This window comes from Trachymyrmex septentrionalis, unplaced genomic scaffold, assembly GCF_001594115.1.
Source record: "Trachymyrmex septentrionalis isolate Tsep2-gDNA-1 unplaced genomic scaffold, Tsep1.0 scaffold14, whole genome shotgun sequence".
Classification (NCBI taxonomy): domain Eukaryota; kingdom Metazoa; phylum Arthropoda; class Insecta; order Hymenoptera; family Formicidae; genus Trachymyrmex; species Trachymyrmex septentrionalis.
This window is the reverse complement of record NW_017304543.1, coordinates 2,572,975-2,595,797: the sequence shown is the minus strand read 5'-3', so window position 1 is coordinate 2,595,797 and position 22,823 is coordinate 2,572,975. Positions and strand designations below refer to the sequence as shown.

The window sequence follows — 22,823 nt, the reverse complement described above, 5'->3', positions numbered from 1 at the left end:
ATGAACAAATAACAATATAAATAATGTTACGATATTTGGATATAATTTTATAAATTTACGAAAAAATGTAAAAATCTAGCATTATCTACATCGAACATCTTAGTTTTGAGTTCACGAAAGAAAATATATTCTACAAATTAGATTGTAATATATATAAAATATTGTATAATAAATCGATATGTCCATAGAAATTAATGAAAAAAAAAAAATATTAATAATATAAACATTAAATAATACGAAATCGAGGGGGCAATAAAAAATTAAATTATATACTATTTGTATTATTACCTTTTATATGACTTCTGGAATCTTTTCGTCGAATAAGAATGGCATCTACTCTTGCACAAGAATTTTCGTTATCATTATTTTCACTGTAGATATATTATTTATAGCAATTAGTTATAATAATTTTTACTTGTAATTATATCAGTTATGTATACATATTATAATTATAATGAAAATTATATTAGAAAATATACATGTAAATTCTTTTATTTTAATATTAATAATGAACTGACCTGTAGCGGCAAAACTCTTGAACATTCACAGTATTTACATGTTGGCGCTTTCTTTCAATAAATGATTCTATTCTACGATTTAATTCTTCTGAATTCGCACGAATTTGTACAAGGTTTTGATCAACAACATCTTTATTTGATATTTTTTCATTTATATTTGAAGCCATCTGAGCTTCTTCGTCTTTCAAAGCTGTAGATTTAGTAACATTTTCGAATTTTAATCCGTTACAGTTAATCTATATATGCTATATTAACTAGACTAACTAAATAAAAATATATTGTATTTAGTTGTGTTATTCGTTCCCTATTATACAGGGAGTAATTAAAATACGAAAAAAAAGTTCATGTAAACATGCGTAGACCCACTGTTACTGAAATAACTTGCCCCTAAAGTTAGTCTTTTTATTTTAGTTACACTCTCAATTGTTATTCTTTGTATCCATAACACAAACAAAAAATAAACAGGAATTACTATATTTCCAGTTAAAATTTATCTTTATTATAAAGATATCAAAATGCTACATTTAACATGATTTTAAACTGATAGTTTAAAATCACTTTAAACGCTAAAAATAAAAGATATCGCAAGAGATTTATAAGAAAAATAAGTACCCACTTAATCAAAGTGTCAAGGACTTATTGCAATCTACATTCAAGGAAGACTAATGTAAAAAAAAATAGATTTTTTGGAAAGGAAAATATAAAACTAAATAAGTCAATAAGTCAACGCGGTCATGCAATGACGCAACATCAATACTATTGTAAATAAATCTTCTAACTACATCTATTATAAAGATTCCTTTCAATTAAAATATGAATATTATGATAGATATACAAGTATAGCAAATATTTAAGGAGACATGCATAAGAAAATATTTAGAATTGATAATTAAAAAGCTATTTACTATTTATCCATTTACACTCTTTATTTTGTTTCCATTGTGGTTCTCCTGTTTCGTATACTTCTTTTTTCCAAATGGGCACTGATGCTTTTAACGCATTAATAGCATATTCTACTGCGCTCAGTGATTGCTCTCTATGGGGAGAGGAAACTGCAATTACAACGCTTGCTTTGGATATTGGTACTTCTCCAATACGATGATATATGGCGATGCCTTCTACATCCCATTGTGAACGAATTTTGTTACAGATATTAGTCATCTCTTTTAAAGCCATTGATTCATAAGCTTCATACTCCAGTTTAATTACCTAAAATTTCAAAATAATTGACCTTACATTTATAAAAATGTTAATAAAAGGATCATTATTCATAAACATTTGTCTGCAATTATATTTTTAAAAATAATTTTTCATTAATGATTTCTTGTCATTTTATGAGTAAAATCCAAGAGATTTAGAGTATTTTTTCTTTCGTCCAAACAATAGACGATGCTACATTTTTATCTCTTATGATTAATACAAATTATATAATTGCGCAAAACAACGCTCTACAAGTTTTATTTATATACTTCGTAATACAAAAGACAAATTTATTTATTTTCTTTACATGTTATACTGACTTTGATCATATATTCTTGATTGTATTTTTCAAACTCAAAATCTATTTTATGGTTATTTGTTTAAAGTAACAGAACACAAATTAATAACATTACAAATCAGAATAATCATTTTTTATGAATAAAATAACAGCAAGTCAGTAAAGAACTATTATATGAAAAAAAATTTTCAAAGAAAAGAAAATGTTTAGCATTTTCTTATATTGCTTTTTTTAAGTAAAAATTATTAAAGTCTGTTCTCATCGTTAAATAAAGTTTGCATATAATCTATGTAAAATTAAATAAGGATAAAATATAGTTTTAAATTCTTATCAAATTTATGCAAATTCAACATTTACATGATATATATTAAAATTTTTAGATAATTTATCAGACAAATACTTAGAAAAACTTTAAATTAAATTTTTGCACTTTACTTTTTTATTTTCAAAATTATCTCGAGTAATTCCAATAAAATTAGATATTGCTCCACAGTTAGGAAATGTTACTAGTTCCATGATTTCTACAATATTTAATTCTTCTTGTTGCAGCTTAACAAAATTCTTTAATATCTCCATTATCCTAAACAAATAATACAGCACAATTAATTTTATTTATTATTTAACATATGTTACATTTTTTGAGTTATTAATTGACATTAAATGCGTTAGAAAATGTCTTAATAACAGAGTTTAATGTATAAGTAAAATATACGGACTTATTTAACGTTCAAGAAATATTACAGATAAAATATAAATATGAAAACAATAATATAAATCTATAATTTAATTTGTTATTAAACAAACCTCCGCTAAGTGGTGGAATAACTGCAATTTTGTCGTTTTCCGATAGTATAAGAATGCTATTTGGAACGACAAATTCGTCGTTTACAGCTAGTATTATTTGATTACGTATACTTTCTAGCTCAAAGGCATGAACTATCTTGTCAAAAAGATCAGCAGATGATAATTTTTTTTGTATAGAAAGCTTACATTCTTTACAGCCAACTAATTCGCGTGCTTTAGCAAAAAATAAGATTGTTGCTTGTATTTCAGTCTTATCCATCACAAAACATGAATAAGAACATGCTTTCTGAAACAATTTAGAAATATATAATTATGCTATCAAGACATTATAATAGCTTTTCATCAATTTTTGTGACACATCAGCAAAATACTTAAATTTTTTGTATCTGGTAGACTTAACAGAAACTAACAGTATTTCCAAGCAGAATTATAGCAGAGTGATATCAATTGTCAACATTAAATTTATCGTTTAGTAAAAATTTTGTAAATACATTAGTATAAAGTGACAATAAAGAATTTACAGAAAAAGAAAAAAAAAGTATACGTATATATTTAATAGATACTCAGTTTCCTACTGTTAATCTGCATTGGATGACTTGCAAATTTGCTTAATTTTTACCATTTTGGCTACTACTATAGCTACATTTCTGCTAGGTTTGCTAGGTCCTGCCGATATCCCACATCTTGTAGTTTTATGCAAAAATTTGAGACTGTACGATCACATTTAATTTTTCAACTAACTCTTGTGATGATTGAATGCTTGAATATTTTTCCACTTTATTCTGAATATATATATAGCAAATAGCAATCTTCTTCGCTCTGATGTGAACTTTACTTACATTTTCTCGTAATATTTGTTATATGTATATACATATAACCGTATTTTTCTCTTCTTACCTTCAATTTCGATGAAATTTGTGCTTATTGAATGCGTTTTTTGCAAACGAAAGAATCTAGCAGAAAAACTGGCTCTGCTCAGTGAAGCGAGATATCAATTGAAGTATATCATTATTGAGGTTACGAATGGTTACAAATCGTAACCGACAGTGTAGCTAACTGCGCATGCGCTATAATCACGTTTTTATGGGTATCAAGGAGGGGATAGCGAAGCCCCCTGCATTCTCGAAACAAGCTGATCTCCGGATCTTCGCCAATCTTCGGAAATGCCGACAAAGTCGTGAAGCGCGTGGAGGCCATTTTGTTATTCTTAATCATTCTTAGCTTGGTCAGTCTATAGCGAAGACGAATAGTGTGAACGGAGTTCGTGCTAATTAACAATATTCGTTGTGTAATTAATCTTGGCGATATCAAATCCAGATGCTATTAATCAAAGAAATTATTTAATTAATCTTGAATAACTCAAAAATGCTTCAAGAAAATTCGAACGAGAGCAACGAAGACAACCATGCAATGGATTGCGATACAGACGAGTCGGCACAAATTCAAAAGAAAATCAAGAAGAAAGTTAAAAACGTTAAAAGAGGAATAATCTATCTGTCCACAATTCCGAAATATATGAACATCACGATGATCCGAGAGATGTTTTCTGCTTATGGGAAAGTGGGCAGAGTGTATCTGCAGCTAGTCGACAATGGTTAGTCTTAGATTTTTATTGTATCATTTATGTGTATTATATAGTCTAATTTAATCTAAAATTTATGAGTCAATTCTAAGCAGAATCGTAAGACTAATATGTTTTTGTAAAACTTGTAAGAAACTTAACTAATATTCTAATTTTATGCGTATGTATTGTAAGATGTACAATTATTTGTAAATATGTATGATTTCTTGTAAATTTTATGACTAGTAAGTAAGTAGTAAGAATCTATCGGTAAAAATATTTTATAAAGATACAAGCATTTAAAAATTCTTATAAGAATATGTTATGATTCTGCTTAAAATTTAGACATTGCAGCCTTACAGTTATATAAGATAGTTTTAAAAAAATTCTTTCGTTGATTGTACTATGGGCTGCATTTAGAAATTTCTAGTTGATTGTATCATTTTGGATGCCTTCCATTTAAAATCTGTTTTCTATGGTTGAACTAATGTATACTTTTTCAAGTGAGATAAGTATATGTCTGATATTTGTTGAAAATGAGAAAGAGAGGATAGTCTAATGCAGAAACAAAAATAGAATATAGGTCTGTTCTTTATTCCTGCATTACCTAAACTGGTGCACATGGTGGAATAAGTTGAAGTGAAACAAATATATGTTTTGTTTTAACTTATTGCACTGTGTGCACCAGGGGTGCGATTCTGTAACTGTTTTTACACGTCTGTCTACAATTGTCAGTGTCATTGCAGAGATATTTTATATGGTAAGAAGCTGTGCATCACAACAACTGTCAGTAGGCATGTAAAACAGTTAAGGCTCCTCTATAGAAGTTGAGTCTTTAAGAAACCAACCAATCACACTCAAATAATAAGGAGAATACTCGATTAGAATTCAGTTTCCTATAATTTAAGACGTCCACGACGTCTATGACTTCTATGTAGAGGACCTTTTACAGAATAGCGCCTCAGTTTCTGAGTACCTGTGAAACGGAATGAATTCTGATCGGAATTATTTTTCTATCTGTTTTCCCTAAAAAACACAATAGAAATCTAGGGAATAATTGAATAATTCTAATCAGAATCTATTCTGTTTTATGATAGGTGCCCAGATAGTGCAAGAATGAAGTAATAGTCGACATAAATGTTGTTCTATCTTTCTTTGCATTCTGTGAGTAACAAACACAGAACGATACTTATGTCGACTTGTGTCACTAAATAGAATGCATTCTTTATCTTTGTGTAACATTCAGTGATAATAAATGAAATAAAATTTCCTGAATTTCTGAGTGTCCATGAATAAATGCAACTTTGTTCTAAAAACTATATTTATACATAATGTAAATTAAATAATTAAATAATAAAAATTTCTGCTTTTTATGTTGTATTATATAAACAAAAAATGTTTAAAAACTTAAAAAAATATGTTAATCAGAAAATCAATTATTTTAAATTGTTGATTATAAATATAACACCATTAAATTTAAAGTATTGTAAAACATTTATAGAGACACAATCAGTGAAACATAAAAAGAAAACCAAGAAAGTAATCAAGCATTTTACTGAAGGTTGGATAGAATTTGAAAGTAAAAAAGTAGCAAAATTTGTAGCAGAAACGTTAAACAATACTCAAGTATCCACGAGAAAGAAAAGCAAATTCTACGATGTTATGTGGAATATAAAGTATTTGCCTAGGTAAAATAAGAATTTTATTTTATTTATTATTTCTTATTTTTATTTATTACTCATTAATTAATATTATTTACATTTTATTTCTTTTTTACAGATTTAAATGGATTCATTTGAGTGAACGATTAGCATATGAACGTGCAGTTCATAAGCAAAGACTTCTAACAGAGATAGCGCAAGCTAAGAGAGAAATTAACTTCTTCTCATATAATGTAGACAGAAGTAAAAAGCTGCATAGGAAACATGAACAAGGGGAGGAGACGACGTTTGAATTGTCTGAAGTTAAGCAAAGGGATACTGATAATGAAATAAGGAATAAGAAAGCAAATACGCAAGTAGAAGATAGAACAGAATTCCTTAAATCAATATTTGGATAAAATTTTTTAAAATGTAATTATATTATTTAATGTATTTATAGTGATTAATAATATGCAAAATAATGCAGTAAAATATTTTGTTTAATACTTATTGTTTCATATATTAAATATTAAAATTTAAAAATTCAAAATTTAAAATCGAAATATTCTAAGGTTCAAAGGAATAAAAATTCAAATTAATAAAACAAAAGAGGCAAATAAGCCTCGCAAAGAAATCAGTTGGTAAAATCAAATGATATGTGAAATACAATAAATATAATGATACATATGTTTCGATCTTCTAACAAACAACGGTTTTCCGACATTTAGAAGGTTGAAACGTATGTATTATGTTTATATATATATTAGATTTCAGACATAATTTATTATATATCCATTATGCAAAAAATATTTTATTTGCTGATTACATATGAATTAATGTTATTACAGAAAACTGTATAGAAGAAAATTATGGAAATAGCATTCAATAAGCAAAAAAATGTTTATAAAAGAGGCGGGCATAGTTCATTATTGATGAAAAACTCAAGAAATTGTGTTAGATGAAGCGATTGTTGTACTAAGCTAACAGCGATGTCCACGGCGTTGATGTTATCTACAACAAATATGAACGTGATTAAAATAGGAGGTAATTTTTATTTTAGTTTTTATATCTCATTGTTTAATTAAAATTCCGTATAAAAGGACACTATTAAATAACAAGTGATAGCACTAAGTTTGCTATCAGAAACATTGTAATAAAGGCTAAAAACGAAAATTTTATAAAAGCATATAACAAATCAAATGAAATATTATGCAACTTCTAATAATAGTATAAGCTTCTTTTAATAGTATAAGCAAGTTAAAACTTGACTTTATTTCTATTAACTCTGCGTATGAATCTTTCAAATTATGCTAGCATAAATGACCCATGGTTTTTATCGACCTCAATGAAAAATAGCAATTCACATATAGGATTAAAGTAATAACTCAATAATAAAAAAATTTTTTATTTTTTAAAATTTATTTTTCATTTTTTTAAATAAATTATAATAACATAGTTAAAAGAGAAAAAAAAAACAAAAAAGGGAAACTGTAATATAAAAAATTACGTTAAAACTAAAGAATAAGGAAGGAAAAAATATAATTATTACATTAGTTGCAAAACATAGATTGTAACATAAAAAGACTGCTGTCATAGAAATTATTTACACGCTATTAATAACCTGAAGTTTAAAAAATTTTTTGACAATCACTGAATTCATACAGAATGTAATTCATAGGTTTAAATACGCTATATTTAAAACGATATACTATATAAACTGTATATCGTTTTAAATAGTATATTCTGTTTTTTACTTTTTTGCTCATAACAATTTAATTTATTTCAATGTTGATAATCTAAGTCTTTAAAACGAATTTAATATTTTCCTGTGTTTTCATTCATCTATTTTTATCATTATTTGTGTCTTTTTCCATGTCTTTTTCCTTTGTTATTTTTTCCTCTGATTTAAGATCGTTTTCGGTTTATATGTTTATCCCTTGTATTTCCTAAGCTAAATAAAAGATTTTCAAGCTTTGTAAAACGTGTCGTTTAATAATAAAGTCTCAATAATATGCATGGTTAATTACACTGTATACTCATTATTATTATTATTAATGCGGGTCACAGCCTTAATTTTTATAACCCGCGGAAGAGCATTTACACGTGGGCGCGATGGCGGATTTTGATAATTTTCCGGTCACAGAGTGATACTCGGGATGCTCTTGAATCCGTCGAAGATCGTAGAGCACGCACGGATCAAATTCAATGATCTTGTGATATTCGCGTACCAAAGCGTAAAGTTTTTGTTTTTTTTTAAGATTTGCCTTAGAATAAAGATCTGATCTATTATTGATTTCTGTTTATGTGGAGTAAATATTTTTAATTATAAAATGTACAAAATAAAAAATTTTTTTTCGGGTTATGTTCGGGAATTCTATGTTTCGCTCACTGTACGCTAACTATCTGTTCCACATATAGTTTCAAACGTTCATATATGTTTGATCAATATTTGATATGCACTGTGCGTGAAATTAAACTTAATATTTTACACAATTATTAGTACAAAAAAACATGTTGCGCAAGACGATCGAATGATATTTATTTTCAATATGAATGATATTTAATTAGATAATTTATTTATAAGTGTAAACTTTGGTTATTAACTATGTTTAATATAAGATAATATCTTTTCCTTGTATATTTTGATATTGATTTGCATAAGATCCGTCACAAGTCGATAAAAATATGTAAGAAAATAATCTCGTATACTATTTAAAGTGTAGTGCGCATAAATTAAAATAAATTAGTGTTAAACATAGTGTGTCAATCGAAGTTCACGCTTACGAATTTTTTTATCGTGTAGAACAAAAAATGTAATGTCGTTCGGTCGTTTTGCGTAAAATTAAAATTAACATTTTACAAAATTATCATTGTTATTATTATTATTGTTAGTGCATTCGATATCATTGCTGCTTTTTTTTTTTACTTACCTAACTGTCTTCAGATATAGTTATTGATTCAGATATAGATATTGTGGTTACTTGTTATGTTCACTCCTAGGTAGTTAAAACCCATCACTTGCTCTATTGATTCACTTTCTACCTTCAAGTTTATATCTCATAGGTTCTTTAGTGACAGTCCAAGCACTTCGTTTTTTCTACTGATATAATCTTATTTTTCAGCTATGATGTTAAATTTATGGAGGATTCTTTACAGATTATCTCTGTTAGCTATTAGTAATGTAATGGCGGCAATTATATTGATGTAACATTCATAATTTTTTTAAGTTGGTTGTTTATTAGTATGTAGTACTTGTTTATTTTCCAGAAGGGTAAGTTATTTCTTGATAATTTTTTCATTGTTAATGCATCTAATTAATCAAATTATTCAGAAACGTTGAAAATATTTTTTCTTTTGTAATGTATTGGTGGCAATGATATCATACACATCTAGACGAATTAGCTAATATCTGATTTCTTTTTTTGGAGATCTCACAATGTAAAGACGATTATTATCTAATTTTGTAACGTATTGGTATATTCCATCGGTTTTCTGCTTCAAGGTCGAAGCAAAAGGCGTATCCATACCATCATTATCTTCACATGTTAATTCCGGTGACGGTACGGAGATACTACGATTGACAGTGCGGTCTGATATGAAAACGTTTGATGTATCAATAGATGCTGATATGCGGCATTCATAATTTTTTTAAGTTGATTTTTTAATATAATTTTATATACTTACTGGCCGCAGTCGTATGAAATTGTATATGCGCACGACCCGACAGTTCCCTTGGTTATTAGCTTCTGATTTTCGAAAAAGTTCCAATAAACGAAGTTCGAAATTGAGCTTCAGAATCTAATCGAGAATTAATGTTTGCACCTTTATGAAACGACAGATTTCTTTGTCCATTAATGGAAGCTGGAACATTACGTTCTTGATAGTGAGATAGGCAAGTTTACACGAGTTACTAGAATGTTCTTTGTGCATTAATAACAGTAAAAAGGAAAATGTATGAAAAATAAAAATTATTGATGAATGCAATAAATTATTAAAATAAAATAAGTATATTTGTTAAGAATTGATAAGAAATACCACATTTGCATGTTATTTTCAATTTATATTGTATTAATAAGCTTCACAATTGCATGTTATATTCATTTTAAATTGATAAGAAACACCATACTTGCACGTTATTTCCATTGAAAAGTTGACAACCCACTGTACAATTCACAATCGATGCTGCATATAAATGCATATCTATTTCCTACATAGCGTTGCATTAATAAGTTTACACGGATTATTAGAATTCTAACTTCTTTATGCATTAATAACAGTAGAAAAATATTATAAATATTGTATTTGTTAGAATCTATATGTTATAATATGTATTATAACATGATTGCGAGTCTGCATTTACTAGCCATAATTGGTAGTACAAGTCGTGAGGCGCAAAGTAGCTGCACGCCGAGGAGGTGGATCGATTTGTGGAATTTATGGATCCGAGTTCGATTCCACCAGCGCCCCTCATCTGTGGTTTTATCCGCTATACAAATTTATATTTGCGTGATGATATATAAATTGTTATTGTATGAATAGGTATGTAATCTAGTTTTACTCTCTGAAGGGTGCACTACTCTATTAAACGTATCAACTACGCGTGTACGATTAGCTTTAACATAAAAGTCAACGTGTTGAAAGTCATCAATAAATTTCAACAAATTCCTACATTTCTTATAAATCGCGTTGCGAGACATTTACAATGATATATACCACGTAACAATATAATTTATTCCATTTAACAAAATATTTCGATAAATTTATTTATTCAAGAATATTAGATTCCTTATTGCAAAACAGTTATTTATCAAGTTTCTTACTGCAATGTAATAATTTCTTTCGTTCAATAAAATATTGACTTAAACGCGATTTTCAAATTTAAGAAATTCGGATTTGTTACTACAAATAAATCATTAACTTTATTTCAATAATTGTATTATTCATGTCATGAAATCACTACTTATAGTAACGAAATAGTATACTAACGAAATCAAAAACGTACGAAATGAGTAGATTCCGAGAGTCCAAGTCATGTACAATTCCAAAGAAGCTGTACTGTATATCTGTACTCTATTTGTTGAAGTTGTATAAATGTGAGCTTGAACCGGATGATATAGGAATTGTAACTTTTTATTATCCATTTTACTTACTAAGACAGAATTTTACTTAAAATATTTATGTATACTTGTTTAAATAAAATTCTGTCATTTGTTAAAAGCCAATTTCTTTCTTCCTTTTCTATGAAAACTATTTTTATCAAAGTAAGTCTAGTAATAAGAGATGCTCACATATGTATGTATGTATATATATACACACACACACACACACACACACACACACAGCGTACATGTATACATATTGTATATAATATTAAACAAAAATATTGCGAGAAATGTAAAGCAAGAAATAATTTCTAAAAGAGCAAACTTTTATAATGCAATTGCAACTATGTTTTATATTTTTAGAATAAAATAGCAGTTTTTTTATTTTTATAGAAATTATTATTTCTTGCTATATATGTATATTTAATTATACATTAAACAAATTAATATAAATGAACATATAACTAACAAGAAAAGGGACCCAACTGTCCCTTTCTAATAAGTTTGTAGTATTTTGTTCAGACAAAAATAAGCAACACGTTTTTTTTATATGTGCCCAATCGCATTTTTAAGGAGGACATCCCTTAGAAAAAATTGGTTTTTTCTCTTTCGAAATATCGCCGAAACTTAAAGATAGAAAAAATTTTTCAGAATGAAAGTTGAATGATTTCAAAGGGGATAATATTGAGTTCCTTTCTCGTAAGATTGAGTGTAGTTTATTGGAACATATAATTATCATTATACAATATATTCTAACAAATCATACTCAGTTTTAATAAATGTATATATTAATAAATATATATAAATATTTATGTATGTATTAGAAACCACGAATTTTTTTCTACCAAGCTTTTAGTCCTACATTATACTTTTTTTTTAGAGTTATACGAGTATATTATTAAATATATAATTATTGAATTATGAAATATTCACACATGTTTACAAATTTAATAACGGAAAAAAAATTGTTAGAAATATAAAATGGACATTAATCAATAATTTACTATTGACTTCGAAATGTTAATAAATTTGTACTTTTTTAAGTGTAAATCAAAATTTATATTTCACATTGCACAAAAATATTTTGGTTATATTTAACATTACATTACAGAAAATATTTCATTAGCATATATTAGTATTATTGTTGGTTATTATATATGTAAATAAATTCTATGATTTTATTCCTATTTAAATTATGGCATCATTAAATTGCAAATCAATATGGAAATACAATTAGAACGTGTATAATTATCAATACTACTATTAAAATCAGATCGTAAACATGATCTTGCGTTAAAAGTTTCTTTTTTACACGATTTTGAATGTATTTATAAATCGCTAATTGTCAATCTTCTTTCAAAAGAATTTTACGTGACATGACATTGAATCAGTTTCCGTGTTAACAAATTATGCATAAATCAGCATTAATTGTTTTGATTATAACAAATTGTATATATGAAAGTTACACGTTTCGTAAACTATTCATCGACGTCAAATGCGGAAACAATAACGAGCATATACATAAATTCTGTAATAAAGTTTTTCTTTCCTTGATACAAAGTCAAATGCTTCATTATATAACGCTAACTTGAACATCTTGTAGAAATTGTGTCTTGAAAGTGTTAAATCTAATTCCGCCGAATTACATCGGTTACATTAACTTCGAAGGTGAGAATATGTACTATCATACACATGTATTTTTATTTTTTTAAATTTTATCTCTTTTATTATACAAAATTTTTATAAAAGTTCTTTCTTTATTATAAAACTCCCAAATTAATGTTACATTATAACGCTTTTGTGTTTGTACGACAAAAAGAATACTCTGAATTGTTTTGTAAAGATTAAAAATAAGATTTGTATCGCATTATCACTGACAACTATACAAAATGTGGATTGACGAATGGCTTTAACTTCTGTCTGTAATTATATTTATATTATCTGTGCGTATTAACTATAACCGATAATTGTAACATGTTTGATTTATCGTTTCGCATTTGATTATTTGCTTATTTATAATTTATGACACGTTGTGATTTTAATTGATTTTAATTTAAAACCACACAAGAGTTAATTTTCTTCTATTTTCATTTGCACTCTATTAAAAATAAATTAACGAATGAATCTTGAAATAATTAACAAAAGAATTGGAGAATAATTATTATAATTTACAGAATAAGTTGTTAATTTACAGAGAGGATCGCAAAAGAGATGAGATTCACATTTGTACTATTGTGTAGTATCGTGTTCTTTGGACTCGTTTCAGGAAAAGAATATTATTCAGATACATATGATAATATAGATGTGGATGCGATTATTAACAGCGATCGTCTTTTAAATCAGTATGTGAATTGCTTTCTCGATAAAGGTTCCTGCACTGCCGATGGACGCAGTTTTAAAAGTAAGTATACATTGCAGTTTATGTTTAATTTCAATATATTGCAATAATTTTGTACGTATCGCATTTTTTATAAGATAAAAGGAAGGAAAAGGAAATTAAAAAAAATGTAACAAAAGAAAATAATAGTATTAAAATATGGTCCGCGAAATATTATATATATTTATACGTTGAGATAAATGAATACATTTCTTAATTTATCCGTATAGATATTCTCCCGGATATGATACTCACATCTTGCGAAAAATGCACCGAAAAGCAGAAATACACGGCAAGAAAAATAATCAATTATTTGAAAGAACACAAACCAAATATTTGGACAGAGTTTCTCGAAATGTATGATCCTGACAAAGAGCGTATAGCATCTCTCGAGCAATTTTTGGTAGAAGATCAAATGAAGGATTAATCTCTTTCTCTCTCTTTATTAAGTTTTTTCAATAACAGTCAAATAATTGATCTTAAAATGCATTTTATAATGACGTTAATTCAAATTACGTTTAATATCTAAGTATTTGATTATTTATATTTTAATTTAGTCTTATCAAACCTATACAATAGCAATTAATGTCATCAATCAATAGCTGAATGTGAGAAGAAACACTTTCTAATGTTAATTCTTACATGGCAAGATATTTACGTGTTTGAAAAAGACAATTTTAAATATCAGATTCTGTACCATTGACGTTAATAATACTTATACAAAACACCATTTGAGAGAATAAATCTCCAAAAATCCCATATCGGTATGCTAATAACTCTTTCTCTTTTTCCCATTTTGCCAATTCCTGTGAAATAAAAATAACTTTTAGACTTTCAAGTTAGACTATTCTTAAAGTATAAGTTACAATTTTGTTTCACGTATTGACGTATATGTATCATGCGTGTTTTTTAATCATTATTCCAAATTGACATTAACGTTATGTTAAAATTATCAATTTATTTTTTAAAAACTAGACAGTTTTGTTCCGTCGAAATGAAATTTGACTTTTTTTTATATAAAAAAAAAGAATGTTTTGCATATAAACAAAACTCAAAATATATACCCAAATTTTATATTCAAAAATACGTATGTTCTCGAATTAAATTCTTACATATGTGTGTGTATGTGCATTGTATATATTCACACACACACACACACAACTTAATAATTATAAAAACATAATTACATTTCCAATTCTACAAATGTTCATATCCGATAGCGAGAGATTCTGGGAATTACAATCGATATTGTCAATCCATACAATCGGTTCGTTAGTACAATTAGAATTTATATCCTCACAATCTATTATAATATGTATCCTGTAGATTGTGCTATTGTTTGGCTAAAAAAGATTTTGTAAATGAAATTATACATTTTATGATAAAATATTTAATAAAAAGCATTTTACATACGGAGTTATATATATGTATATTTATCATTCCAAAATTTGATCATATGTGTTATATGTTTTATAAATCGTGTCTTATTTGAATGTATAAATGCAATTATTAACAAGTACCTCTTTATAAGTAATGTTACATGAAATTATTTTCGTGTTGTTTTTCAATCTTAATGTTGAATTTGTCATAATCCATTGGTCTGGATCGCAAGATTCGAAGGTACCCTGAGTCTGGAAAAGTAAAATTAACAGATTACAATACTACTTTATATGAATATTATTGATCTCGTTTTTGCCAGGTTAAGATGTGTCATGCAGTTTTAGTAGCAGTAACATGATGAATAGGAAACATTAATTTCACAAAATAAAAGGAAAATAAAGAAACTTGATTGAATTACTTATGATTGTATCTTCCCGCTGATTCATTGCTACATTCGCTACTGAATTGGATTATTCGCAGATCTTTAGTAATTTTTTATTAATTATTGAGAGACAAAACGGTATAAAATTTTTTTATTTAGGCCGTGTTCTGATATACTGTCAGTACTAAAAATCTATAGTGCACATAATGTAAAGATAGATTGTCAGTACTGATAGTGTATTAAAACACGACTTTAGATTTTATGCTCACCAGATGAATTATCAAGACAACTTGTGTATACAATAAAGTTATATATTTACGTATATGTATATAATATATAACAGAAGTTAAATATAGGCACTTTTACGACTATTTATTGACTGTCAGGGAGAGCAAGCACAGTTTCGAACCATTTTTTACGAGTGTTTTAAAACGATTTCATTTTATTTTACCCAAATTTTCTTTATTTACAAATGCCTTGTAAAAAATTTTAATGTATCATCTCTTGCTTTATTATGATATTCAATATTAAGCAGGGACTATTCAGAATTCTTAAGGGATAAGTTAAAAATATTGAATTAAAACAAAAGTTTGTAAAATCCAAACAGTTGTAACTGTTAAAAATAAACGAAATTTAAATTTAAACTATTTTCGAAAGGTCACTATGTCTTTTGAGTTTCTGTGAAGTTAGTAATTTCCCTAATAGCAAGACATCATTTTATCGTCATTTTGACATCAAAAAATATCATTTTGACGTTAGCTTTCTATCAGGGTTCTACATAAGTAAACTGCGAGCTAGACACAAAATAGGAAATTTTCCTCTCATTTTATGGATCTGTCACCTGCTCAAAAAGAATTTATGAAAATTTTTGACTTTCTAACATAAAAGCTTAAAGTTTCTCTAGAAAATTTTTAAAAAATGTTTTAAAGATTTTTTATTACTAAATTATCGCGGATTAAAAGGAGCATCTTGAATTTGATCGCTCATAACTATAAAATCATCGTACTACAATAAAAAAAAAACAGATTCTTGAAGCTGAAACTTTGCTTTATCGAATAGTATAATTGCCCAATTTTTTTTTTAAAACCCAGTAGATATGATACAAATAAAGTAACACTTCAAACTTTATTTCAATCCAATATATGCATAAGCGTGTAACATTTCAAATTTCAAGGCTTGAGATAATATTGCTAATTATTGAGATAATACTGCTAATTATAGATAATATTGCTAATTGTAGAGATATTGCTCTTATCTTTGAAAATGTTAGATTTACATATTATAAAATGAAAGGGTTAAATAAATTTTGGTAATATTTAATAGTTTGTATAAAATAATATTTTATATACTATTATATATCCAATATTTTCTATAAAATTCTTCTAAACATAACTATACACATAAGTATTTAAAAAATATATATATTTTGTAGCAGTCAGTTCCTATAATTTATGTTCATTTGAAAGAATAAATAGAATGCATACACATTATCTTATATTTTTGCATATCAATTTTCTAAATAATTTCACAAAATGCAAAATTAATCTGCTTTTTTATGTAATAAAAAAATGGATAAAACTAAATATTGTTATAATATGATCTATTACATACTAAAATTGAAAATATTTGGAGTAGAATTTAATTCTAAAAAGTGACAATTGAATCAGTGACAATTAAAAAAAGAGCTTAATTATTAATTTTTAAGAGTGAGATTTCACTCTTTAGAGTTAGATTCTATTCCAAAGATTTTAGAGAGTACTATAATTACTTACGAATTGTATCATTGTCATAGCCGAGGCTATGATCAAAGAACACATGAAAATTACGCAGCTGAATTTCATTTTGCGATAGAATCTGTTGATAAATATTTATAATGAATAAATTGGTTCGATAATTTTTTAAAAATAATTGTGATCTATCTGTTAGGTACATGCATGATTAATTTGATTACTTATATCTTAAGAATGTACATAATGACGTCATTAAAATATTATACTTCTTCGAATTCGTTTTCCTTCTGTTAAATAAAAATGATAATTAATATGAAAATATTAATGATATGTCTGAGAAATTTCATTATTACATATTCTACTATAAGTAAATGGCGATTAACGAATACTTAATCTAATTATAGAGATTATATTTTTAAACTTCAAGACATTTTGTAAATATTTTAAATAAACACAATTAAATAACAAAATTTTAATGATAATTTTTTTGTCACATAGATTTTAACAAATAATATATTAAAAAAAAATATATTTTTCGTTGCCTTGTTACATCATACATAAAGTTGCTTACGATCTTAAACCTTTCAGAAATCATAGAAATTACATCTGTCTTGAAGACAATTCTCATTCAAATAAATCACTTCTACAATTATATATAATACATAAAATTAATTTTTATTCTACATTCTGACAAATATAAATCATTTAACAAATTTTTATTTTATGTAAACATGTGTAATCTTTATAACGACGCATGTCATTCTTTTCTTATAATTTGTATATTCTAAATTAAAGTTTTGATGTTATATGATTAATAAGAAAATATTAAAACCGATATATAATTTTCTTACCTGTAATGTGCAAGTTATTACTCGAATGGCAAAAGACACACTAAAACTGTAACTAATGTTTTCCGATATACTGTCAGAACTAAAAATCTATAATTCACGTTACGTGTATTATAGATTTTCAGTGCTGGTAATGTATATCGGAACATGACCTACAGATACAGCGCACAATGGCTAGTCAAATAAGAAAATTGTGATAAGCATTTTGCGTAGTTAATTTCTAACTTAGTCACCTTTAATATTAGCATTATGAGTCACAAACAACAGGAGAACTTTTACCTTATAAGAATTAGAGTATTACAATTAAAACACTTTCCTACATATTTTTCGATTAATATCAATTTTAGATTGCAATATTTAGTAAATAGATTTCATTCAGTTATAATTTTAAATATCTACAAATTTTTAATTAAAAAAAAAAGGTTTAATAATTACATTATTTTAAAAAATATATTCCTGTTATTTATCTTTATATCCATACATTCTTTCTTCTCCGCACATAATAGATATTTTTAAATCCGAAAATATCTGGTCACTTTAATTAAGTCAAGGGCTGCATTCGGGAAGCGCGTTATTAGCACTATTACATCATTATATTCTTATTTTTATCTAATAAATTACAAATAAAACAAGAAAAAGATAAAATAGCATAAAGGAAACTTTTAATTCTTTGATAAAGTATGTATAACCAAGCAACTAAAATATATTTATGCTTGTATTTAATACTTCATCAATTTCGTTGAAACTACTTATCTTAACAAATGTAGAAAAATATTAATAAATCAATTATTACTTTATTTTAATTTATTATCAAACAATATGCAAACATACCGAATATTATGTAGTGTTAGATATTTACACAGAGAAAAAGTTGATTTTTTTTTATTTAATAAATTTTATTGTATCCAAATAAATTTATTACTTGGAATAGTCGAAACCAATGTTTGAATGAATAAGTACAATTTGAATTTGAAACAATGTATAGCTTCTTCTTAAATATATTATTTGTTTGAATAAACATAATTGAGCATATAACACTGCTTCAATTTTATTGTTAGACATATAAGCCATTGTTTCCATAATTTTGTCTAAAAAATGTAAATAGTTGTTTTAAGAAAGCAATAATTTATATGGAATCTCTATCAATATATTTTGTCATTTTCAAATAAATAATTTGTTTCATTGTTTATCGTATTCAATGTAACCAAATAATATATTATTTGGCTGAAAGGTATCACTTTAAATAATAATATCATTTCTGTGAAATAATAGAGATTGCTTGAATGAAACAACAAAATTTTTATTCAAACAAATAATGTTTCGTAATTTTTTTATATTTCTTCCAACTCGATTGGCGAAAAACAAAATACTGTATGATATAACTCATCTTCTGTAGGAAATTTATTTGTTAACCACTCTTTCTGTTATTCCAGCATTGCTAGTGTCTATGAAATAAAAATAGTTCTTAGATTTTTAATGTGCAGCGTATTTAAATTATAAAGAAAAAAGTAGATGACATTTTGTTTCTTTTATTTGTTAGATTGTGTGTATGCTTTCTCTATTTCAGAAATATATTGTACAATAAGCCTGGCCTGTTCAGAAAGGACCTCTATCTTCTTTCGGAAGATTAATAAAGCATTAAAACACACTAATAAAGCACAGTTACATCAATGTAGCGGATTAAAACCAATTTAACCTTCAGTAACGAATTATTATGTATGAGAATAGACTAGGTGGAGCTTCTATAATCTTTATAATTTCTTTATATTTTAATGGCGCGCAATGAAATAGTACAGAAAATGATATTAGTCACAAGTAAAAATTTGAACTACTCTAACAATAAATTTATATCAATATCCTATCAGAGTAATAAATTTAAATATTAAATAAATTACTAGAGATTATTAGAGATTTTGTTGTTTACCTTAACTATTAAGACGAAAATTGTGAATCTTTTTTACATATAGTCGTTTAATATCGGAACTGCAGAGGAGTTTGGACAATGCTATGAAATTAATATTAAATTGTTTAAAGAATGAAAATAATACACGTTATATCACGCATTATATTTTCATAAATATTATTTATTTATATAGAAATTATTTATAAGCGCAAAAAGATAGACCGGATAGGCTTACAGATATTCAAAACATAATTATTGAAAAATATCTTTCGTATCTTGTGCTACTTTCGTACTATTTTATATGTATACGTGATATTTCTTACTTCTTATTGTATTGTTGTCTTATTTTGATTTTGTTACTGGTAGGCTTTATAACAGCAATTTTGCTGACGCCTAACCATTTGCAAGTTACTATTGTCTATTTATGTTTATGTTAACTATAGTCTATTGTATCATACTTCATGTCTATTGCTCTGTTAACATGTAGTCTTTTTCATATAGCTGTGCAATAAACTAAATTAAATTAAATTAAATATTTAATACACATGCGATTTCATGTGTATCAAATAATAGGGCTCAGCAAATAGCTCTTCATATTGATTTTCTCATTCAAATACATTAAGTACGTACTTTAACCTTGCATACATACAACTAATTCTTTATGTGTTAATATATAGCATGTGTAATCTGAGATAGAGAGATAGAAAGAATATATATATAAATATAATTGATAGTTGCAGCCTGCTTCTGTGTGATTTCCTTTTGAAATTGTAAATAATGAAATGAACAGTCAGTAAAATTGAAGAATTACATCATTCATGTAATTTTACAAAAAAAACATATAACATTTTTTTTCAATTTGCAACAGTATAAAAAAATAATGATATAAATTCAAATACGCATCCGTAACTCAAAAATTTGCGTGCGTACATTTACTCATATATATGTGTGTATTTGTATGCGTATTATAGAAATGTAATTATTAACATAATTAGAATTATTATAATTATTATAATTAGAAAAAGAAACAGTGAAGAATGGATTAAATTAGAAGATAGATCAAGAAAGAAACGTAGAAGAAAGGAAGAGAATGAATGTGAATATGTAAAAAAAATGAGTGAATAAGATAAAGGTCCTTTTGTAATCAAATTCGAATTTTAAGCTTTTTAATTAACTAACTAAACATATATAAAAATGTAATTACATTTGCAATTTTACAAGCTTTCTTGTCTACTTGCGAGAGATTTTTGTTTTTGCAATCTTCGATATTCTTAACAAAACTTTTCGATTCTTCTATAATATAGTTATTATAATCCACACTGTTCATTTTAATTTCAATCGTGTATACTGGATAATTATCCTAAAATATTTTTTTATTAAAGTACATACGTTTTGCGATAAATTTTATCAGCGTTTTTTATATAACAAAATTATGTATATTTAGCAACTTAATTTTAATGTAAATATAGTAAATTTTTTTACCCCGTTGTAAGTTATGTTAAATCCAATCTTTTTCATCTCATTAATCGATTTAATAATTACATTTGTAATTATCCAATCGTTTGGTTTACAGTGCACATATATTTCATGATTTATCTAGAAAAAGAAAGTTAATAAATTTCTTTATGTCTTTATAGTCCGCTTAATTGTCTCGTTTATTAGACTCTTTGATTATTATACGAATTTAGAAAAAACGAAAATTAATGAATCATATAGAATAACGCCTTTTACTGATTTGTTCATACTGCTTGCAATCTCCAAAAATGTTTGTTTAAAAAAAAAAAAATAAATATTCCTACACAGTCTATCCTGTTCAAGACATATCGCACAAACATCATAATATCCATGATGTGTAACTATGCTTAAAATTTGCATATGAAATTATATATAATAAAACAATACAATAAAATCCTATTAATTATAAGTAAATTTTTCAAAACATATTTCCTTAAATTTAAATTTGTCTCGATAATATCTGCCTAATTAAATCAATCATATATATTTTTTAGCAGTTAAGTTTTTATTTAATGACGCTCTATAATTTTAAATGTTCTTAAATGTATATAAAATCGGTGCTGAGATTTCGGGATCTATTACTATTACACAATGCTATTTTTTGCATTTTGAAAAATATATTGATCTAAAAATTTTCGAATATTCTAAATCGAGCGAAAAGTGTACAGGACAAATAAAAGTCAAATGCAGTAAGTACAATATAAATTGAATCTATATTCTCATTTAAAAATATATAACAATTTAGACTCCTCAAAAGTCTTTTTTTATTTCACTCTTAAAAAAGGTGCTTTTTCAATATTTTATTTTAATTATTTATATCCAAGTATAATGACTGATTTACAGTTTTCTTATTTTTCCTTATAAGTTTTTTTACGATTCCTTATAAGTTTTAACTTATGATCCTAATTAAGTCACTTGACGTTGTAACCAGTGTAAACGACGCATTCATTCCTTTAGAATCTATTTCTGTTTTTACTTGCTGATCGAGAAACTAAAGATATGTAAAGATAAGGAATTGTATTCTCACTGAAGAGATATATATAGTTCGAAAAAAAGGTAAAATATCAAAATTGTTATATATTTTTAAATAAGAATAGACTCAATTTTGCGCCTTACTAATTATTATACACTTGACTTTCATATACTTTGTCATTTATACTTTTAAATTTTGCATTTCAGTTTCAATTTCAGCTTGATAAAATTAAAAAAGAAACACATGTTACATAATTTAAACATTACAAAATGGAAATATCATCCATTTCAAGTGTAATTATTTACTGAAATAATTACTTACAACACTTGATTGAATTGCCATTGCCGATGCCACGACTACTAGCCAAATAAATATTGTGCAGTTAAATTTCATTTTGCGATAAAATCTGTTGATAAATATTCCTAAAGTAAATTAAATCAATATTTTCTAAAAAGTATGATAATTCTAATTTATTTGCAGGATACACTACACATGATTAATTTAATTATTTATATCTCAAAAATTCAAATAATAATATCGTTAAAATATATTGTATTTTCCCGAATTCATACTTCTATCAAATAAAGATTAT

At 26.0% G+C, this 22,823-nt stretch overlaps 5 protein-coding genes across 7 annotated transcripts; 2 read left to right on the top strand and 3 right to left on the bottom strand.

Annotated features, from left to right (window-relative positions):
- Window positions 1-265: 265 nt before the first annotated feature.
- LOC108745407 (molybdopterin synthase catalytic subunit) lies at window positions 266-2,902 on the bottom strand. The gene is made up of 5 exons (XM_018481545.1): window positions 2,821-2,902; window positions 2,452-2,596; window positions 1,439-1,727; window positions 519-708; window positions 266-371 (listed from the first exon to the last, which is right to left on the bottom strand). The coding sequence occupies exons 2-5, from the start codon at window positions 2,590-2,592 to the stop codon at window positions 266-268; spliced, it is 726 nt and encodes a 241-aa protein (XP_018337047.1). The 5' UTR covers window positions 2,593-2,596; window positions 2,821-2,902.
- Window positions 2,903-3,989: 1,087 nt separating this feature from the next.
- LOC108745582 (activator of basal transcription 1-like) lies at window positions 3,990-9,978 on the top strand. Of its 2 annotated transcripts, XR_001939109.1 has the most exons (5): window positions 3,990-4,414; window positions 5,883-6,069; window positions 6,161-6,453; window positions 6,870-7,065; window positions 9,524-9,978. XR_001939109.1 is itself a non-coding variant. In XM_018481812.1 (4 exons), the coding sequence occupies exons 1-3, from the start codon at window positions 4,186-4,188 to the stop codon at window positions 6,438-6,440; spliced, it is 696 nt and encodes a 231-aa protein (XP_018337314.1). In that variant the 5' UTR covers window positions 3,990-4,185; the 3' UTR covers window positions 6,441-6,453; window positions 6,870-7,232. The 2 variants fall into 2 exon arrangements, 1 of the variants encoding a protein (XP_018337314.1); XM_018481812.1 differs by lacking the exon at window positions 9,524-9,978 and having other exon boundaries at window positions 6,870-7,232.
- A 3,356-nt stretch (window positions 9,979-13,334) lies between these two features.
- On the top strand, window positions 13,335-13,949 carry LOC108745584 (ejaculatory bulb-specific protein 3-like). The gene is made up of 2 exons (XM_018481815.1): window positions 13,335-13,524; window positions 13,731-13,949. Exons 1-2 carry the CDS (start codon window positions 13,335-13,337, stop codon window positions 13,925-13,927), a joined length of 387 nt encoding a protein of 128 aa, XP_018337317.1. The 3' UTR covers window positions 13,928-13,949.
- A 187-nt stretch (window positions 13,950-14,136) lies between these two features.
- LOC108745583 lies at window positions 14,137-18,025 on the bottom strand. 2 transcript variants are annotated; one of them, XM_018481814.1, is made up of 6 exons: window positions 17,975-18,025; window positions 17,844-17,878; window positions 17,035-17,116; window positions 15,021-15,131; window positions 14,688-14,843; window positions 14,137-14,306 (listed from the first exon to the last, which is right to left on the bottom strand). In XM_018481814.1, the coding sequence occupies exons 3-6, from the start codon at window positions 17,101-17,103 to the stop codon at window positions 14,178-14,180; spliced, it is 465 nt and encodes a 154-aa protein (XP_018337316.1). In that variant the 5' UTR covers window positions 17,104-17,116; window positions 17,844-17,878; window positions 17,975-18,025; the 3' UTR covers window positions 14,137-14,177. The 2 variants fall into 2 exon arrangements, with proteins under 2 accessions (XP_018337316.1, XP_018337315.1); XM_018481813.1 differs by lacking the exon at window positions 17,975-18,025 and having other exon boundaries at window positions 17,844-17,957.
- A 1,239-nt stretch (window positions 18,026-19,264) lies between these two features.
- LOC108745406 lies at window positions 19,265-22,617 on the bottom strand. Its single transcript, XM_018481543.1, has 4 exons — window positions 22,553-22,617; window positions 21,226-21,339; window positions 20,948-21,103; window positions 19,265-19,285 (listed from the first exon to the last, which is right to left on the bottom strand). The coding sequence occupies exons 1-4, from the start codon at window positions 22,571-22,573 to the stop codon at window positions 19,265-19,267; spliced, it is 312 nt and encodes a 103-aa protein (XP_018337045.1). The 5' UTR covers window positions 22,574-22,617.
- Window positions 22,618-22,823: the final 206 nt, after the last annotated feature.

Excerpts from the sequence above, each read along its gene's own strand:
- LOC108745582 (XM_018481812.1), top strand. The coding sequence starts at position 4,186 with ATGCTTCAAGAAAATTCGAACGAGAGCAACGAAGACAACCATGCAATG. Across the intron at positions 4,415-5,882 it reads TCTGCAGCTAGTCGACAATG|AGACACAATCAGTGAAACAT; the intron begins GTTAGTCTTAGA and ends AAACATTTATAG. Across the intron at positions 6,070-6,160 it reads AATATAAAGTATTTGCCTAG|ATTTAAATGGATTCATTTGA; the intron begins GTAAAATAAGAA and ends TCTTTTTTACAG.
- LOC108745583 (XM_018481814.1), bottom strand. The coding sequence starts at position 17,103 with ATGAAATTCAGCTGCGTAATTTTCATGTGTTCTTTGATCATAGCCTCG. Across the intron at positions 15,132-17,034 it reads CTATGACAATGATACAATTC|ACTCAGGGTACCTTCGAATC; the intron begins GTAAGTAATTAT and ends TTACTTTTCCAG. Across the intron at positions 14,307-14,687 it reads ACATTTGTAGAATTGGAAAT|GAATTGGCAAAATGGGAAAA; the intron begins GTAATTATGTTT and ends TTTATTTCACAG.
- LOC108745406 (XM_018481543.1), bottom strand. The coding sequence starts at position 22,573 with ATGGCAATTCAATCAAGTGTT. Across the intron at positions 21,340-22,552 it reads TGGCAATTCAATCAAGTGTT|ATAAATCATGAAATATATGT; the intron begins GTAAGTAATTAT and ends TTCTTTTTCTAG. Across the intron at positions 19,286-20,947 it reads AAGCTTGTAAAATTGCAAAT|ACACTAGCAATGCTGGAATA; the intron begins GTAATTACATTT and ends TTTATTTCATAG.
- LOC108745407 (XM_018481545.1), bottom strand. The coding sequence starts at position 2,592 with ATGGAGATATTAAAGAATTTTGTTAAGCTGCAACAAGAAGAATTAAAT. Across the intron at positions 1,728-2,451 it reads ATAATTTTGAAAATAAAAAA|GTAATTAAACTGGAGTATGA; the intron begins GTAAAGTGCAAA and ends TTGAAATTTTAG. Across the intron at positions 372-518 it reads CAAGAGTTTTGCCGCTACAG|TGAAAATAATGATAACGAAA; the intron begins GTCAGTTCATTA and ends ATATATCTACAG.
- LOC108745584 (XM_018481815.1), top strand. The coding sequence starts at position 13,335 with ATGAGATTCACATTTGTACTATTGTGTAGTATCGTGTTCTTTGGACTC. Across the intron at positions 13,525-13,730 it reads CGATGGACGCAGTTTTAAAA|ATATTCTCCCGGATATGATA; the intron begins GTAAGTATACAT and ends TTATCCGTATAG.